The 19,125-nt window shown below is 41.9% G+C and overlaps 1 protein-coding gene across 1 annotated transcript in view; it reads right to left on the minus strand.

Moving 5' to 3' along the window:
• The window catches only part of COLGALT2 (collagen beta(1-O)galactosyltransferase 2), a 103,841-nt gene extending 85,031 nt beyond the window's left edge, over positions 1-18,810 (minus strand). Inside the window, exon 1 of the mRNA XM_010368950.2 lies at positions 18,124-18,810. Within this exon, the coding sequence (XP_010367252.2) occupies positions 18,124-18,386 (263 nt within the window). The 5' untranslated portion in view covers positions 18,387-18,810. The remainder of the gene's footprint in view (positions 1-18,123) is intronic.
• Positions 18,811-19,125: the final 315 nt, after the last annotated feature.

Genomic DNA, 19,125 nt, shown 5'->3' on the forward strand with positions numbered 1-19,125 from the left:
TATTTTTCATGAAGAAACCAGAGCTGAGCTGTGCCAAGCAGACAGCTATGAGCTCACTGCTTTGAAATAATTACGCATTGAGACTTTTCTTCAGGACACAGCTAATGGGTTTATGCAGGAAACATAGCTCAAATATTGATTTACGGGGTTTCTCTTTTTAAATCAGTAATGAGTATGCTTTACCTGTACTTGGGCCTGACAAAGTTCTCTGTTATGTTAACTGATGAACTAGATTAAATAGAAAATAAATATTCAACTAAAGCAGATTGTTCTTAATACACATTTTTATGTTTGGTGGCCTCATTCCTATTTTAGGAGATGCAGAAATCAAAGCCTCAAAGAACTGAAAATGATAGAAGAGCTTTTCAGAGGAATAATACTCCATTGTTGAGACTCAGAACTTAAGTACAAACTGAAGCAAATCCAAAATAAATTGCTGTTTAGCCCAGAGCCAATCTGAGAAACGCTCTTTTTAATCAAGATGAGATGTGCTGTGATGTCAACCAAGGAAAGAGAAACATCATAAGTGGACAGTATTCAAATGATTTCTGTGGGAAGATGCAGAGCAGGATCCAAAACACTGATCTATATATTGCTGTAAATGTTTGCTCCATGCCTAAAGAAAACAAGGAGAAGCATAAGGGAACAGCAAAAAATTCACCTAAAACGCAGTGATGCATGCCGTAAATTTAGCAGGTCCTTCCAAAACTCCTAACCTGTGCTGTAAGTAAGAGAAGAGATAAATGTAGATCTGTTGGAGTCCAGCACTCGCCTGGTTTTTAGACTCATTGGATGGCAGTGCAGAAAGTCTTCATTTATTGTCAAAGTGGTACATTTTGTTTAATTTTGTTATTTTCAAATAAAGCATTTTTTCATAAATACTGCCCCCCCGCAAATCCTATTAGTAATGACACTGCCATTGATGACAGGAGAGCCAAGAAAAAGTTGAGAATATTCCACTGTGAAATAAAGATGCAGAGGATATTAAGGTAGCAGATTTGCTGATATAATAAACAAGAGTTAACAGAGCAAATAATATTTCATTCCACTAACTGGTAGATGGTGAATAGTATAGTTAAATGGATTGGTAAGAATTAAAATGAAAAAATATTATACTGTTGTTGATAATATTGAAAACTGACCATATTTCTCTCAAGAAGCTCAAAGAATCGCATGCTATTCTGAAGGCAAATCTGACATAAGTTCAAAAAAGACTCAGCCATACAAACTTTCTTTGTTTTTTTCCCCTTTCTCCATTCCTCCCCTCCTCAACATCTTGACAAGATGGCTCTTTCTATCTTGGGGTTCAAATAGCACCTTCTCAAAAAGCCTTTCTCTGATCACATTATATACAAAGTACTCTCCTATCAGAGCTCTACCCCATTATTCTGGTTTACTTTCTGCTTAACACATCTTTTGAAATAATCTTTTTTGTTTATTTATTTGTGTATCATCTGTCTCTCCCAGCGCACCATAAATTCTGTGAGAGCAGGGTCTACATCTGTGCCACCAGCACCTCAAACAGTAACATTTTTTATGTTCTTAGATTGCATGGGTCAGCACTTATGACATTCTTGCTTGGAGTCTCTCATGAGGTTGTACTTAGATGCAGTGCTGGTAGTTGGTTGCAGGCCTTAGTTTCTCTCCATGTAGGCCTCTGCTTGGGTCTGTTTGGATGTTCTCATGGCATGGGGGCTGGCATTCCCCAGAGCAAGAAATTCATAGCAGAAACTGCAATGCCTTTTATAATCTGGCCTGAGAAGTCACAGGATCTCACTTCTGCCTATCCTGTCAAGTCACATGATTCAGCATGGGATGATACTATAGAAGGAGTGACTATCAGGATCATTGGGTCCACTGGGAGAGGTTGGTGCTGTTACAGTTCACTGTTTAAAAAAAGCAAGCCTTTGAGGTTCCAAAACCTCATATTTTTATACATTACTTCAACATTTAAAGGGCTTTTAAAAATCATTAAAGCTTTCTACTTTACTAAGGCATTTAAAGAAAGTATGAATTTCTTTTTAGTGATTTACATGGTTTGAATGTGTCCCCCAAACTTCATGTGTCGGAAACTTGATCCCCAATGTGGTAATGTTGGGCGGCGGGACATTTAAGAGGTAATTGGGACTCGAGCTCTGCCCTCATGAGTGGACTGCTATTGTTATTGAATGAGGGGTTTGTTATCATGAGAGCGAGTTCCTTAGAAAAGGACAAGCTTGGCCTCCCTTGTTCTCTCTCACCCTCTCTTGCCCTACCACTATAGAATGATGCAGCAGAAAGGCCGTCACCAAATGCCAGCCCCTCAATTTTGGACTCCCAGCCTCCAGAATCATGAGCCAGTAAATTCTGTTCATTATAAATTATTACCAGTCTGTGGTATTCTGTTATAGCAGCACAAAACAGACTAAGACAGTGACAGAATAAATGAAAAGAATCATAAAATGACTACTGCCTCCTTCACTTTGTATTTAATAACAAGTTACTGGTTTTGTTTTCTATCTATTTAGTTGAGAATGTGCAGTACTCAAGCTCTTTGAATGTCAATGTGGGATTAATGCCAAGTGCAGACAAAGCTTGGAGGAGTTTGAACAAGTATTTGGAAGCAAGTCCGCAGACAGGATTTGCAGCCCATGTCTCTTTTGAGACAATGACATATGCAATTCTTCTACCAAAAATGATCTCACTTGTTAACAGTTGATTGTTCAGGGGTCTGGAAAGGATCCTGTATTATTCTGGCACCCAGAGTAAACTTAACTACAGGCTGTAGCCATGTGTAACCCTTATTGTCTCAGGGCTCAAAAGCTAGGGAAGGCAAATATATTTGTAAAGTTGCTGAAGACAAGAATTACCTGTCTGGATTTTTTAAAAGTCACAATCATTTTGTACAAGGTGAAAGGAAGAACACCTTCTCCCAATTATTTCAGATAAGACAGTTGAATTTCTACTACAATGATTAAAACTAATTACACGAATAAATAAATAGATCAATCCATCAATAAATTAACTAAGGAGCCTGAAGAAAGTATGAATTTCTTTTTAGTGACTCCTCTGGCTTGAATGTGTCCTCCAAAGTTCATGTGTTGGAAACTTGATCCCCAATGTGAGAAGCCTTAAGATTTATCTAGAAAAATGCCTGTTTGGAAACATAGAAAGAAAATAATTAGAAAAGAGAAAATAGAGCCAAATAAACGATGTTAGTACAAGCAGGAGTGAGATTTAAATTAAAATGAGAACTCTACATTCACTCCAAAAAATCAATTCAGGAGAAATTATTTCAGAAGGTAAAACACAGACTATGATTCCTCTGCTCCTTTGACATCAAAATAAGGGAAACTGTTGCTTTCTGGCTCAAAGCTATAGAACAGGAAGACAATTTGTTATCTAATACTTAACAACTGATATATAGATTAGGGGAAGCAACGCTAAATCTCAGATACTCTATTACAAAGAAGAGAGAGAAAAGCTACAAAATCTATTTTGCCTCAGGGCAGAAACAGTTTCACCCTTAGTCCATTAAATCACATTGACTATGATATCAAAGTGAAAACTCATTAGGGCATTTTATGCTTTCATGCTTGAGCCCTAGTGTTACCAACGCACCCAAGAGAAACCTTCCTTCAGAAACTCAAAACAGCTGGCACCAGATTTCAGGGAAAAGAGGCAGCTGGCCTACAGCTGGAGAGTATCAGCTGAATAGACAAGACTGGAGAGGGACGAGGGAGTCAGCCAAAGACCAGTATTTTCTCGAGATAATTCTGACCTAGCAGAAGGATGTGCTTTTTAATTTACTAGTTATAGCTCAGAAAGAGAAGAGTGTGATTTTAGAAACTAAACCCCTAGTGTAAGTCAGAGTTACTAATGGGAAGACTCCTTGAAAGCAAGTTTTTGCTGTCTTGATTTTGATTTTCCTGTAGCATGTAAACTCAAACTCAGGAGACAAGTGATTTTCAGTCTCTCATATCTCTACGTCCTTTGACTTTTGTTTCGCTCTTATACTAAAGTGTCAGCAAGGAGGGAGGTAGCCCCAACCGGCTTCATGTTACAGGGACCTTTCATGGCACTCATGCTTTTAGCCTCTGAAGGTATCGCCAATGTTTAGCATTTCTATATAATGACACTACTGTGAAGTCAAGTCTTTCCATAGGAGGAGCTATCACTTCAGTGTAATAATCCATTAGCCTGGTGAGACTTGAATTCCAACTGGCAGGTTCTTCTAACCTCCAAAGTGCACATGCAGGCTGCTTTCCTTACACAGCAGACTGAGCAAAAAACACCAGTAACGTTTGCAAAGAACAAACACACATACTGTTTCCCATCACAATGGCAAATGTCAAATGGCTGTTTTTGCTTTTTCCAAAAGTGCGTGGGGTAGAGGGGGAGCATTCTAGGGAAGACTTGCACTTACTTATTTTGCATGCATGATAAAAGTTAAATCTAACCAAATACCTACAACACATACACTTATGCTGCAAATATTCCACTCCTAGAGTCAACAGCAGTAGATTTCCCAGTTTTCAGACCTGGAACTATCTCCTCTGACATAGTTCTGACATAATTCTCTGGGCTTTTTTTCTTCTCATTACAACCTTTTTTGCTACTGTTGTTCATGAAAAAAGAGCATTTTCACTCAGGTTAGAGGGCAAATAATTTTTTACAATTTTTATATAGACATGAATCATCAGTCTAACTGCCAAGGACTTGAGACATGGATAAGTCAAAACTACAGAAGACGTCAAATCTAAGTAAAAATAAAGGAAAAAGCTCAAAATACCATCTTAAATAATGTGTCAATAGAGTGAGTTGTTTCATTTGTCATGACATTAGCGGTGGAACTTCAAATACACAGCATGTGGTGGCTAGAAAAGTCTTTAAAGATCAGTCTATGCAACCCTCATTGTACAGGTGAGGAGAGCAAGGCAAGGCAAATAATTCAAGAAAATCTGAAAATACAGTGGTACATGACATAGACAATGCTAAAGAACAGTTAAGAAATCAGATATTGGCCAGGCGCGGTGGCTCAAGCCTGTAATCCCAGCACTTTGGGAGGCCGAGACGGGCGGATCACGAGGTCAGGAGATCGAGACCATCCTGGCTAACACGGTGAAACCCCGTCTCTACTAAAAAAATACAAAAATCTAGCCAGGCGAGGTGGCGGGCGCCTGTAGTCCCAGCTACTCCGGAGGCTGAGGCAGGAGAATGGCGTAAACCCGGGAGGCGGAGCTTGCAGTGAGCTGAGATCCGGCCACTGCACTCCAGCCCGGGCGACAGAGCGAGACTCCGTCTCAAAAAAAAAAAAAAAAAAAAAAAAAAAAAAAAAATACCTTTCAGCCTTTTTCTTTTTCTTTCTTTTTTTTTTTGACAGTCTTATTCTGTCGCCCAGGCTGGAGTAGAGTGGTATGATCTCGGCTCACTGCAACCTTCACCTCCTGGGTTCAAGCGATTCTCCTGCCTCAGTCTCCCAAGTAGCTGAGATTACAGGTGTCCGTCACCACGCCTGGCTAATTTTTGTATTTTAGTAGAGATGGGGTTTCACTATGTTGGTCAGGCTGGTCTTGAACTCCTGACCTTAGGTGATCTGCCTGCCTCAGCCTCCCAAAGTGCTGGGATTACAGGCGTGAGCCACCACACCCAGCCTAATCCTTTTTTTTTTTTTTTTTTTCCTGAGCAGAGATAAAAATTAGGCTCCGTTCTCTAAACATACAACTATTAGGCAACATAGAGACAGAGATAGAGATCAAAGGTTTGTTACATGATTGGACCAAGCTGACCTGTTATCAAAACTGGTCTCTATATATCCAACATACTGACAATCCCCGCATAGTTAACTGATAGTTCTACTACTGCTGTTATTTTGATAAGATGCATGGGAAAATGAGGGCTTGACTCTCATAAGACGATTATCAGTAGCAAAGTCTGGCCAATGGGCTTGGAGGTTCCATGCTTTCCAGAGGTACACTTAATAATCTGCCTCTCAGGGTGAGGAGAGTTCAGCAAATATTAGGGAGTTACTGCCCTTTCCACTTTAGACAAACACCAGCAGTTCCCCTTTAGTTCAATGGTATTTGCACAGGCCTTATGAAAGCTGTTAAGATTCAGAACCATTGTCAGAGGACTTGGCAGAATGTAACCTAATCTTCTCTGACTGAGAGACAGAAAACTGGCCCAGAAGTGGGGCTATAACCTTCAGTCACCTGCTGGCATTGCTGCGATCTGATGTCTAAGAAATGAGGATCCAGTGTGTCTTTGATGCCCATCAAAGCTTTGAAGTTGTGTCAAGACCGGGGACAAAGGCAGCACTATTTATGCAAATCTGGAAACAAAAGAAGCTAAACTCCAAAGCCATTAGAAGTAACATCAGAAATTCAATACCCAGAGATGATTAGAGGCCCTACACCAGTATGAAATAGGAAGCCTAAAAGCAAAGCTGGGCAACACACCAAAACACATACTGTAGGAAGGAATCCTGATCTGGCCAGAGCCTGGCTAGACGTGCTCAGAAGAAGCCTTGATACACGCAGCTCCCTTAGCCAAGAGGTAGCCATCTGTGTGCTAAAAGAAGGACCTCCTGGGCAGCTGCTGCTTCTCTACCTGGTGCACACAGCTCCTTCATAAGAAGGTCCAATATATGCCCTTGCAAGGCTAGCTCTCATGTTGCCATGTTCCTTGGGAGTTCAGTCATCATCAAGCACATGCCTTCCCAAGGAGACAACACTCTTAGCAAACACTTTTGGCACAGTATACAACAGGATAAAATACCACGAGCTTCCTAGAAAAGGATTTTTTAAGACCACCCCACAGAGATCTAAAGTTGGGCTGAGGGTCCAGGAAGCATCAAGTATGCAGTTATGTGAACGTTCTTCAGATATGGTTACCCCCATGAAGAGGAAAGTGTTAGGTCAGGAAAGGACTCTCATCTCATCCAGAGATTTTCAAGCAAGACTGCATATTACCACCCTCTGGGAAGTTTTCAAAACATGTCAATTGCCCTGGATCATCAAATGATTCCAACAGGTGGCTGCATTTGAAAACCACAATTTTAGCACATTTCCCTTATGTTACAGGAAAGGAAACTGAGGCCCGGAGATAATAAGTGACTTGTTCAAAGAAGCCCAGCATGAGCAATGCTTCCAAGACCTTTCACAGGACAACACAGATAGCATATTTTCACACTAGGGAAAAATGAAAGAGGATGCTTTTGGCCTAGAGACAACTATCCTGGGGACCCCACTGCCACCAGCCTCACTTCATCCCCAGGTGATTGTTGTTTTCTTGATGGGATGTGCTAAGCTGTGGTATGCAGCTCACATTTTTGAGAAGGAAAAAAGATACAAAAATAAAGTGGATGCATAAACTTAAGAACCTTTATTGTAGAATTTTTGCCCTGCCACCAAAACAACACAAGAAAATAGGATATGGAACAGTATAAGATTTAACAACTAAGTTGCAATATTTCCCACAGGAGGCTGCTGTACATGCAGTTATAATAATGCTGCCATATCAACTCCTTAAAAAATATCTGTTATGCAACAGCAGCAAACTCAGAACAATCCTCTGTATAGCAGAACAGAATTGTGTGAATTTCTAAAATGCCATATTTTGAGTTCATAGCTAGTGAAGACACCAGGCTTAGGGACTTTGTAATATCATGTAATTAAGGCTGAACTGCCAGCTACTAAAAACAGGCTAATTTAGTAGACTGTTTACATTTATCACAAATGAGGGGAGGAGTTTTTAATGGCATGCCAATGGGAAAAATCAAAGAAAATTAAATATGAGAAACAAAGAAACCAAGATGAGGGAATATGGGGACTGAAGTGGCTCAAATGAATTCTATTTAATTTAAGGAAATGCACTGGTTTGATTTCCCTGTACTCTATTAAAAGATGTTCATTAATAGGTATTTTTTCTTCTGCAATACTAAAGGCTTAATGAACTCATTGTGTAAGATACTCTGAGGAAAGAGTGTGACAGAGTGCCATTTTATACTGAGTCCCAGTGCAAGGAGCTTCATACAGTGGGCAAAACATTTGGAGCACCGTCTTTTAAAAAATCTTTTTAAAAAATTGCTACTATTAGAGACAGAACATATGTGCTTGACTTAACAATAATAACACAAATGATGCATGCCTGGCTGGGTTTCTCCTGTATAATCCCGTACATTACGACTTCTCTGAATAAGAAAACCCCTTGGTCTTTTTGATGGTTTAAGCATCTGGAATCTGGAGTTTAGAATATTCCAGAGTATGCCAACTTTCCAAACTCTGAAAACCCCATGATCTGTACTTTAAGTGCGTGCATACATAGCCTTCTAGGAGCTCATCTTCTACAGTTCCCAAACCAAGAGGAAGTGCACCCAAGTCACTTGTGTACATGCTTAACACACCAATTCCTAGGTCCCCGCTGTGGGCCATCTGATGAATGTGACTGAAGTGGGCCCCAGAAATCCGTGTATCTAACAAATGCTCCAGGCATTGTGATGCAACTGGCCTCTGAACCTGTATTTGGGAAACACTATTGAATCCAGCAGCTTTATACTAAAGTGTTGGCAGAACAATGTAAGGACCGTGTCCATTCATGGCCAATGAACTAGACCAATGGGGACAAGTCACTTTTAAGCCACCTCAATTACTAATTTCCACATGATCACCTGGATTTATCCACACAGACAATCAATGATGGTGGAATAAATAAAAGAAAGTACCTAACACTTTTAAAATCCATTGTTTTAGAAATCCATAGTTTGTCTTGCTAAATAAAAAGCCTACAATGGAAACCAATGTACCCAGTAAATCTTATTAAAATCTAACAAGATTGAGGAAAGACAGAGAAGAGGCCTGTACTTTTCTAAAATATTTTTGTATGCTGGCTGTTTCAAGCCTTACACGCCAATTCCACAAAATCCATTTGCAACACAAGACATGGTCTGACTGTCTGAATGCTCTACTGCCCAACCTGTTTCTAGCACAGGGAAAGCAGTGGCGTGGGAGCTACATACAAGCTTACTGTTCAATCGTGCAGTGATGACATGAAAAATCCTGATTCCGCTTGGCAGCAACTTTCCACTATCTTGGCGGGTGTAAACCATAATCACTGTGGTGTGTGGAGCTGAGACAGGATTATGGGGCTGGCTGGCAACCAAGAAACTAAAAAGCAGTCTATTAGTCCAGCAAGGGACTCTCTGTCGGGAATGCCATGGCCCCAAATGTCTACAACCACATTTTTCACAACTATCCCAAGAATTTAAGTTCCACTGTTAGTCTCTAGAAAATTCTACCTTTCCCAAGACTCTAAAAAGCAGCGATTTCTCACTTAATATGGCTTTCAGGGAGAACACCAATCAATGTACCTCCACAGACCCTCCTGTCTTAGAGTTATGTCTCTCTCTCTCTCGTGAGAATGAGATACTTGCCTTCACCACTGCCCTCCCCATCTCCAAAACATATACAATCACTCTCAGAAAGAAAAGGGGCTGGAAAGAAAGAGTCCTACTTCCCTCTTGGCAGCAACTGTACGCACTTTGGGCTTGGCAGTCCAAATGCAGAAAGCTCTATGTAAGGAACCTCCTCTCTGCAGCCTGATATATCCTTCAGTAGGCCTTGAAGTGATTCCACCTGGAAGGTAATGAACTATTCCAATAAAGCCAATGTGTGAATGAAATCAGGTACTCATGAAAATGCTTCAGCTCAGCAGCTCGTCCCAGACTCACCTTCTACCATACTCTTGGGGGCATACAGCCCAAGATCACTATTCCAAGATCATTATTTATGTTATTATTTGTGTCTCTGAAAGATATATCTTCTAAGATGTCTTCAAACATTAATCAGAAAACACTGGAGGGAAGGAGATTATTTTGCATTATGTTTGCAGAGGAACAAAATCTTATCAGTTAAACCAACAAGTCAGGGTACAGGCCCTAGCTTGCTGAATTTGACAGACAACTAAAATAATAATTGTTGCTTCAATTAAGTGAAACACGTTACAAAGTCAGCCCTGGCAGGATGTCATGGAGCTATTATTCAAAGGCTAATTCTGAAAGGATTTCTGTATGGTGCTCCTAGAGAGGAAAAGAAATGCCCTGCAGCCAAATCTGAGGTTTAATTCATGCAAGAGGCTTGGCTAATGCCACCGACCACAAATGCTGCATTTTCATGGATCTGAACTACAGAAAGTTTCAGCAAATTAATTACAGCCACTCTATTTATATTCTACCTGACTTTTCAATTATTACCTATAATGAGATTCTTTTCTATTTTTATGAACATTAATGCACAGCTTTCCTACCAGAGGAGTAGAGAGCTAAGGGAGAAGTAATACAATCTTGATCCTTTTACCACTAGGTCACTTGCTGGCAGCTTGCCAAGCCTGCTAGTTCCCCAAAGTGGTTACTGCTTGGGTCCTGGGGTTCCTTCAGCAGCCTGAGATGGGAGCAAAGGTCACCACCCAAATGTCAACAGGGGTCAGGCAAGTCAAGTCAAAGAAAGACAGCGGGGACTAACTGCAAGTGCACACAGTGTATGTCTGATGGGGACTGGGCTGCCTGGACAAAATCCAGGGGACAGCAGCTACTCAGCTCCAACAATAGTTGCTGTGTATGAATCCAGGCCTGGCAAGGTCAAGTGCTGGTTACATGGCATGTTTTGTGTGTGAGAAGTTATCAAGTTATACATTTATGATATATGAACTTTTGGATAAATATTACTCCTCATCAAAAAGTTTTTTTTTATTAGTGCCAGACCTTCTAGAGGCCGGAGAGACAAGGACAAGAGAGCAGGATGGGTGTTATCAGAGAGGCCTTCAGAGTACCTGCCTGGAACAGGTGTTATATGAAGCTGGCTTTTATTGTGCTACCCAGGTCATGGCTGTAGGTAGGCTGGCAGTGTTTAAAGAACATGGGATAGAGAGATAGATTTTAAAATATCACACTTATCCAGAATTGGATATGTAAAACACTCATATTTGGGATAAAGTGAAAAGGATATATATACATGTATAGAAGGTTTCTTGAAAAATACACAAGAAAGTGTTAACATTGGTCACTGGCAGGTGGTATAGAGTAGATGGGAGATTTAATTTTTGTTATATTCCCAATCATACTTTTTAAAAAAATTTATTATGCAAGTATATTTCTTTTCCATTTTAAAAAACCAGAAGAGCAAATTCTTAAAATAACTGAATTGCTATTAAAAACCCACAAAGACCCTAAGGGCTTCAGATTTTAAAAAATTAACAATTTTTGATAGGCTGACAACATATCAATTAAATGCAATTAAATGAACAAGTCACTCTTTTGAAATAAAAATGTCAAAACATACAATACATACGTTTTGCAATTCCTGATGAATAATAGCCATAATTTAAACACATACAGTAAAAGTTCTTCATGATATGGTAACTGGGGAATAGGTGTAGTGGCCATACCATAGGCTAATGATTTTCTTTCAGACTTTACGGTATGTTGTTATGCTATGTCAAGAAATGTGCAGAAACAAGCCTTATTATTGTCCTACTATAGTCCTATATAAGCCTTATAATGGTCCTACTATACTGTGCCACAGACTGGGAGACGGTGCCACACAGCAATATGACCCATGTGCACGTTTAAGTGTTGGAAAAAGAACCAAGGGACGACCAGCAGCCTTCTCAGTTACAAGGCATTCATTGTTCATTCCTATGACCACCAAAGACAGACAAGCAAAAGGAACCTAAGAAGCACATGCTTATGTATTTGGAGTCACAAAGAAACTCCCTGGCATAATCACTTGGATAAAGGAGCTAAAACAAATCTGGGAAAGCCAAACTCTGCTTAAAATACTCCCCATGCTCCTTTAAACCAAGAAGAATATTCATGATAAAATAATTGGCATTAAAACAGCTACACAGGATTAAAAATCTAGAAATCAGTTATCTCATTCCATAATCACCATGGAAATCTCTTAACTGCCCTGTGCTTTAGATCCCTCATCATGGAACTCAATGTAATAAAACCAGGGCAATTTAGGCGTCCTTTCTAATTCTGCAGTTAAGTTGTCATAACTGGAACAACAGGATCGGTGACATTTATTAGTCGCTTCAGTTTTTACCAAAAGGAAATATTCTGAGGCCCAATCATGTTTTGAAATTGGAGGTTGCAGGGAGGATTGATAATTTCTTCAATCATTTGGAATTAAGCTGAATTTAGGGGACAACCAAATCTAAGACTACTGATTAAAAAGGCTGAAAAATGGAACCCCTATTTTACCATTTCAAACTGAAAATGTAGCCAATACATATACGATCAGTGCCGCCTTAATCCTTTGCCACTAATAATACTTGAGAAATTTCTTTCTACTGTTATGTAGCTATGATCACAGCAAGTGACTTGTCTATTTATGTACAACTCACATTTTAGTCATAATTTGTCCCTATGAAATATACCAAAACAGATTAGAGTTCACTAAAAAGTGCCTGAACTAAGTGATGAAATTATCAAGACAGCGGAAGAGAACCACTGAGACCCTTGCATCATTCAAGTGGAAATGACAATTCTTATTTGAAAGAAACACTAGCGTTCTTATCTTCCCAAGTTGGGTCAACTGACAAGCAAAAACTAGAACTAATTGGTCTTTTCATGATCTTAAGCAGACCATCTGTACTCAGTCTGCAACATTAGCTGCCTGGGTCACATCCTGGCTCCACCATGCATTAGCCTAGTGACCTCAGGCAAGTTATTTATATTCTCTGTGCCTCAGTTTCCTTCTGTGTAAAATAATAGAGTAGAATGTAATGGCATCTCCCACCTAGGGTTGTTCTCTGGAGTAAATCAGTTTTGATACCAAAATGTTTAGAACAGTGCCTCCATGAATGTATGTTTCCTTCCTTCCTTCCCTCCTTCCTTCCTTCCTTCCTTCCTTTCTTCCTTTTTCTTTTTCCCTTCCCTTCCCTTTTTTCTTTTCTTTTCTTTTTTTTGAGACAGGGTCTTGCTGTGTTGCCCAGGATGGAGTATAGCGGCTCAATCTCGGCTTGCTGCAACCTCCACCTCCTGGGTTCAAGCAATCTACCCACCTCAGTCTTCCAAGTAGCTGGGACTACAGGTGCATGCCATCATGCCTGGATAATTTTTGCATTTCTTGTACAGATGGCATTTCACCATGTTGCCCAGGCTGGTCTTGAACTCCTTGGCTTAAGAAATCTGCCCACCTCGGCCTCCCAAAGTGCTAGAATTACAGGCATGAGCCACTGCATCCAGACAAATGTTAGTTTTCTATACTAATATTTTGTTGTTGTTGTTGTTGGAAAGAAGAAACTAAATGAATTTCCATTTGAAGATTTTTTAAAATCTTGATTTTGACAGGTAAAGGTAAAGGAGATAGGAGAAAAAGGAAAAGATTGAAAAGAAATAGCAACTATCATTGACTTAGTAGCATTTATGTAAAAGATATTGTGCATACCTTGTATCATTTACTTGTAACAATAACTCTTTCTGAGACAGGTGTTACTATTAGTTATTTGAAGACAGGGCAGTTATGTCTTAGAGGTTTACTGATGTGCCCACAAACACACAGATTTGCGCTCTAGTCTATCTGACCCTAAGCTTGTGTATTTCTTCCTCCAACTCTGGTTGATGCCCTCCACGCTAAACTACCAGATTGGGAAAATGAGGAAAGGAAGAAAAAGGTGAGGAAAACAGATGAACAGAGAGAAGGGGACTAAGGCATCATCTGCTTTTTCAGTCATAAAGACTTCTATCTGTAGGGATAACATACAACATTTAATGTCAAGATTGTAATGATAAAATATGACACCATTCTTACCACTGGTGCTGAAAAATGTCACTGATAATAGTTTGGAACATTTTATAAACACAAAGCATATTAGCATTTCTAGTTAAACAGTTATGAAAATGCTACTGATTGGACATTAAAATGTAGAGATAAATTCAAGATAATCCCCAAACAATGCAGAAATAAAGTAGTATGCAAAATGTTAGGATCATCCCCCAGCTCATCACTGTTTATGTTTATGTCAACAGAAGCTCATCTCTTTATTTAAAAATCCATAAAGTGGTTCCCAATTTAGTATGTTACTTTTCAAAACTCTACCAAACAAAATGCCCAGATCTTTCTATAATTACATAGCAGTTACTGCCTTGTGCCTGCACAGGCTCTGTGAATCCCAACTGTCTTCCCACAAGCAACAGCAGGCTCTCCAAAAGAAAAATTTAATGTTTCATTCGGGGCAAATGTTTTTCCCTGTGCCATGCTTCAGTTTTAACTCTCATGGTACTTGGCCCCACTCTCCCAAATCATAGGTTTAAGGGAGATGAGGTCAGCCTTCCCTCTGTTGCTAAGGCCACTTGCTCATGGCTCCACTGAATTAAGGATAACCCACTGAAGTACACTGCCACTTGTCACAATGCCTCATAGTTCCCTTCATCTCAGCATATTGCCAATTCCCTAAAACTTTGTGCAGGTTTTAGGACACACGAGATAGGTATCTTCCTTAGGTTCTTATCACAGGATTGTGATATTTGAAGGAAAACAATTAGTTTGGTGGACTTTGAGATCAGACAGGTAAATGTTAAAAGCTTTCCTTTTTGCTTGTACAAAGTATCTATAAAATATAAATTTTCCTTTGTTCAGACTAATCTGAATAAACTTGATGCTAACTGAGATAACTGCAGACATTCTTTAACAGCAGGATCTTCCAGGTCGATTTGATGATACTCATTTTACCTGTATGTGCAGTGCAGATCTGGTCCAGAACTTAAAGTGAGAAAAATGATCACATAACAGGGGAGTCTGAATGTGATCAATAAGCCAGGTCTCTCACTGACCCGTCTAGGACAGAAATCAGATGTTCCTCTAGCCCGTGGGTGGATGAATGAGAAGAGTGAGTCTGCACAGAGTGAGTTATTGAGATCAGATTCAGAGGAAGCTGAATTCCGTGTGGCTCTGTATTCACCGCAGTTCTATTTTATAAAGTTCTGGGTAGCGCACAGCCATTTTTGACATCAGCATGTGCTGACTTTGCAGAATGGATACTAATCAGTTTGGCATCTTGGAATGTTGCATAGAGCTTGGGAATGAGAAACTAGAGGCAAGTAATTGGCAGAAGCACCTCAAAATTGTAACATCCTAAACTGAGGTACCACCTCCCATCAGAGTGTTATATCCCATAAGCTTCCCAGCCAAATGTTCCCCTAGGGCCAGACCAGAAGTCAGCATTTCCAGAGAGATTCTATGGTACAATACAATTCATTTGTAGACTTGTAGTCATTAGACCTGCCACCCACTTCAACTCCCTGAGAGAAAACTCTGGTTGATGCCCTATTATCTTTTTTGTTTGTTTGTTTTTTGCCTTGCTGATCCCTTTTTCTAGAGCCACCCTTCTTTCCCAGGTTTTAGTTGATTTTTACTCTTCCTTCAAAACTTAGTTCAAACTAAGTGTCAACTCATCAAGAAGCCATCCATATCCATACAACTGCCCGAATCTGATTTATAAATCATTTGGCTCTTCCCCAAACTCTTTAAAAGCCATTCAGATCACCTTACACTGCCCAATAAAATGAATCATATTTATCTGTAAAAAACACACATATCTAAATACACTTTTTTTCAGCCCTGACCTGGCTGGTTCTTATTTAAAAAATGCATTAGAAGAATGTGCTTATACAGTCTCTCTGTACCTCAGTTCTCTCACCTGTAAAGTGGTATAATAACAGTGCATATCTGATAGGGTCATTTTGAAGCTTAAACCAGAAAATGAATGTAAAGTTCTTAGAAGAACCATGAGCTCTTATTATGATGTGTGGAATTTATAAATAAATGTAATTTTGAGTAAGTCAATTACTTGAAACACATTTCTTCTTCTGGGAAAGAGATAATTTTATTTCTTTACAGAATGGTAGTAAGAATCAAATGAGATAACAGTACATGAAAGTTATTTCCAAAGGTTCTTTACAGCTCCTTTGTGAGCTGAAAAGGACTATTTCGAAACTGGGATTTGTATTATTGTTACCTAAAGAATTATACAATGTTTTAAAGACAGAACCAAGATTGTTCAAAGAAGAGTCTTCAATGACTGATATAAGCATGACCTTGTACTTCTTGCTTAACCTGCCAGTGCTGGACATAAAGGAAAACAGATTTCAAAGGTCTATGCAGAACTGGAATTCTCTCATCTAAATAAGACACCCGTGTCCATACCATCTGGAACTCACAGGGAACTTAGGATGTACATTGATGCTGGTTGATCCTAATTATATTGCAGAATCTATGGAATTCAAGAGCTATAAAGAATTTTTGAAATCATTTATTCCAACTTCCTCATTTTATTGATGAGGAAACTGATGCCTATGGATTCCAAGCAACTAGCCCCAAATCACATATCAAACTAGTGATAAACAAGTCAAGTCTCCTAATTTGTGGATTACAGGTTGATTTAAATTTTGTTTATATCATGTTCCCTGACTTTTTAGGGTGCACTTTAGGGATACGCTTGGGTTCAAATTCCAGTTTCACCATGTACTAATTCTGTGACTTTAAGTGACTTACTGAACTGATGCAAGTCTGTCTCTTCCTTGCAAAATAAACATCACAGTATCCTCTTAAAAGTTTACTGTATGATAAAAAGAGGTAATGTCTCTAAATCGGGTAGCAAAACATGTGCCTGACACCTGCTTCACCACTCACCAACTTCTTGTGGTAAATACTGTAACGTTTTAAAAAACTAAATTGTGCATAAAGATCAAAACCATATTTTAAAATATCTCTTTAAAAAAAAACAACTAAGGTAACTGATATGTGTGAATTTATTTTGGTACTGAAGTGGTTAAAAAAAATATTCCTTCTCTTTTAAAGCCTGGCTATCCCAGTGCTCTCTTTCCACGTAACATGCCCTTCTCCGCGAGGCAGTCATGTATGGCAGGGTGTATAGTAAAGCAGTGTACAGCACAGTGCTGTACTATATCACATATTTGCTTTTGCACCTTTGCACCTCTCCCACCAGGTACTCTGAGGCTGCCAATTCTAGCTGCTGCTTTTAGTCCTCTTCCTCTCTTTGCCCAACCGCTGCTTTAAGGATGTGTCTCGACTGAGAACAGCTCCCTTTATCAACACAAGACAGAAACTGCTCCAGAGTCACCTGGGCTCTGTCTTCCTCAGGGGGCCAGAGTCTTCTTGTCCGAGTACCTGACAGCCCATCTCCCCTGGCCAGCGTCCACCTCCTCGTCCTCCACAAGCTCCTCAGCGGTTCGCCTCGCCACCAACTAACTTCTCGCCCTTTGATCCTCGCGTTTATAAAAGGTGCGAGACGACCAAGTTCTACAAGGTGGGGCGGGCAGCCACCCGCACTGATCCCCTGGCCCTCCCCGCAGCAGACACAGAGACCAGGTCCAAGCTTCTTTCCTCCGGGGACAAAACTTGGCTGTTTATCTTTCCCAGGGCGTCTTCGTTGCTTCCCGGGACATGGAACCCCGACGCACTGGCAGGGACAGCCCGGAGCGCTCTCAGGAGACCAGGCCCAGGTGGTGCCATGGTTGGGCACACTCCGCGGGCCCCGCCCAATCTCCATCCCTAGGTCCAGGTCCCCCTGGGAGAGCTGGGAGCACATTTCCAGCCTGGAGCAGAAGCCTGGCACCGGGAAGTCAGAGCAGCGCACTCCGGCGCTCCAGTCACTATGGAACCCCTGGCCAACCGCAGTTACGTTCCATCTGTCGCGTCTACAGGGGAATACGGCGACAGGCACCCTATCCCCTCACGTCAGAGCTAGCAGTATGAGGTGGGGAAAGAGGAAACCTCAAGATTTGAAAGGGAGGGAACTGAAAGCCTCCTTGAGGGGTGTCCCCCATGCCCCTTGTGGGACAAAGCCGCCCAATTCGCAGGCTACCCTCCAGAGCTCCAGCGGGCCGGTTCTCCCATTAGCACCCACTGCGCACACTGACCCGCGCGTCCGTCCTCAGCCCGACCGTCCGATTCGCCTGCCAGCAGCGCGGGCAGCGAGGGGGTGTGTGCGCCAGATTTCCCGCGTGACCCCCCCAGCCCCCAACTGCTCCCTCGCCCTGCAACGGCTGCTCCGGGAGCTGTCCGGTCTGGGCCGGCCGCCCCCGCTTCCCGCCGCGGCGGCCCGGGGCCCGTGAGCGCTCACCAGATGGCCATCCTGCTCTTGGGGTAGTCCAGCCGCTCCAGGCAGCCGAGGAAGTGCGGCAGCGTGTGCGCTGCGTTGCGGGCGAGGACCGCCACAAGCACCGTGGGACTCTGCAGGGGCGACTCCGGGAAAACCACCGGCTCCTCTCCGTCGTCCTCCGAGTCCGGCTCGGCGGCGAAGCGCGCTCGGCAGCCTTCGAGGAGCAGGGCTGAGGAGAGGAGCAGTAGCGACCAGGCGAGGGTGGCGGCAGGGCGCGCAGCCATGTTCCGGGCCGAGGCGGGCTGCAAAGAGGTCCTGCCGCGAGCGCCCGGCTGGGCTGCCTGAGGGAGGCGGCGGCTGCCAGGGAGCAAGGAGGCTACGAGGGGCGGCCGGGGGATGCGGCTTGCCGGGGCCGGCCGGCTCAAACACTGGCCCTGGCGGCTGCAGTTCCCAGGACCCTCCCGCCGACGCTGCACAGCCCAGGCCCTAATTTGGGTGCGCAGCGTACCTGCAGCCGCCGGCGCTCCCCTCCGCCTCCGGCTCGCAGGCAGTAGTGGCCGTGGGGCTCTGTGCCCTGAGTCTTGCGGAAAGTTCCTCTAGTCCAGGCTCCGCTCGTACAGCTAAGGTCTGTGGCCTTCCCCAGAGCCGTGAGGTGTGGCCCTGTCTGCCAATGGGCGTGTGAGTGTGTGTGTGTGTGTGTGTGTGTGTGTGTGTACATAACGGTACAACCCCAAGAAAATTTATTCTGCTTTTGCAAACCGCAGACTGAAGCCCTTCAGAGTGATGCAATGTATCCACTTTTCATAATGCACCTATTGACTGAGTAGAGTTCTAAAATGAAGTCTCCCCAACTATTCACGATTATGATAAACACTTGTTTAACCACCACAAAGGCAGCATGTCTGTATTTTCTTACACACTCAGCTTCTGAAATTCATTCTTGACTGAGTAGACACCCAGTAACACAAAGTTTTAAGACTTGGAGAATTTTGGAGCCAGATCAGACCCCCCAAAATAAAAGAA

The sequence above is a fragment of the Rhinopithecus roxellana genome, chromosome 8 (assembly GCF_007565055.1).
Source record: "Rhinopithecus roxellana isolate Shanxi Qingling chromosome 8, ASM756505v1, whole genome shotgun sequence".
In the NCBI taxonomy this organism is placed as follows: Eukaryota; Metazoa; Chordata; class Mammalia; order Primates; family Cercopithecidae; genus Rhinopithecus; species Rhinopithecus roxellana.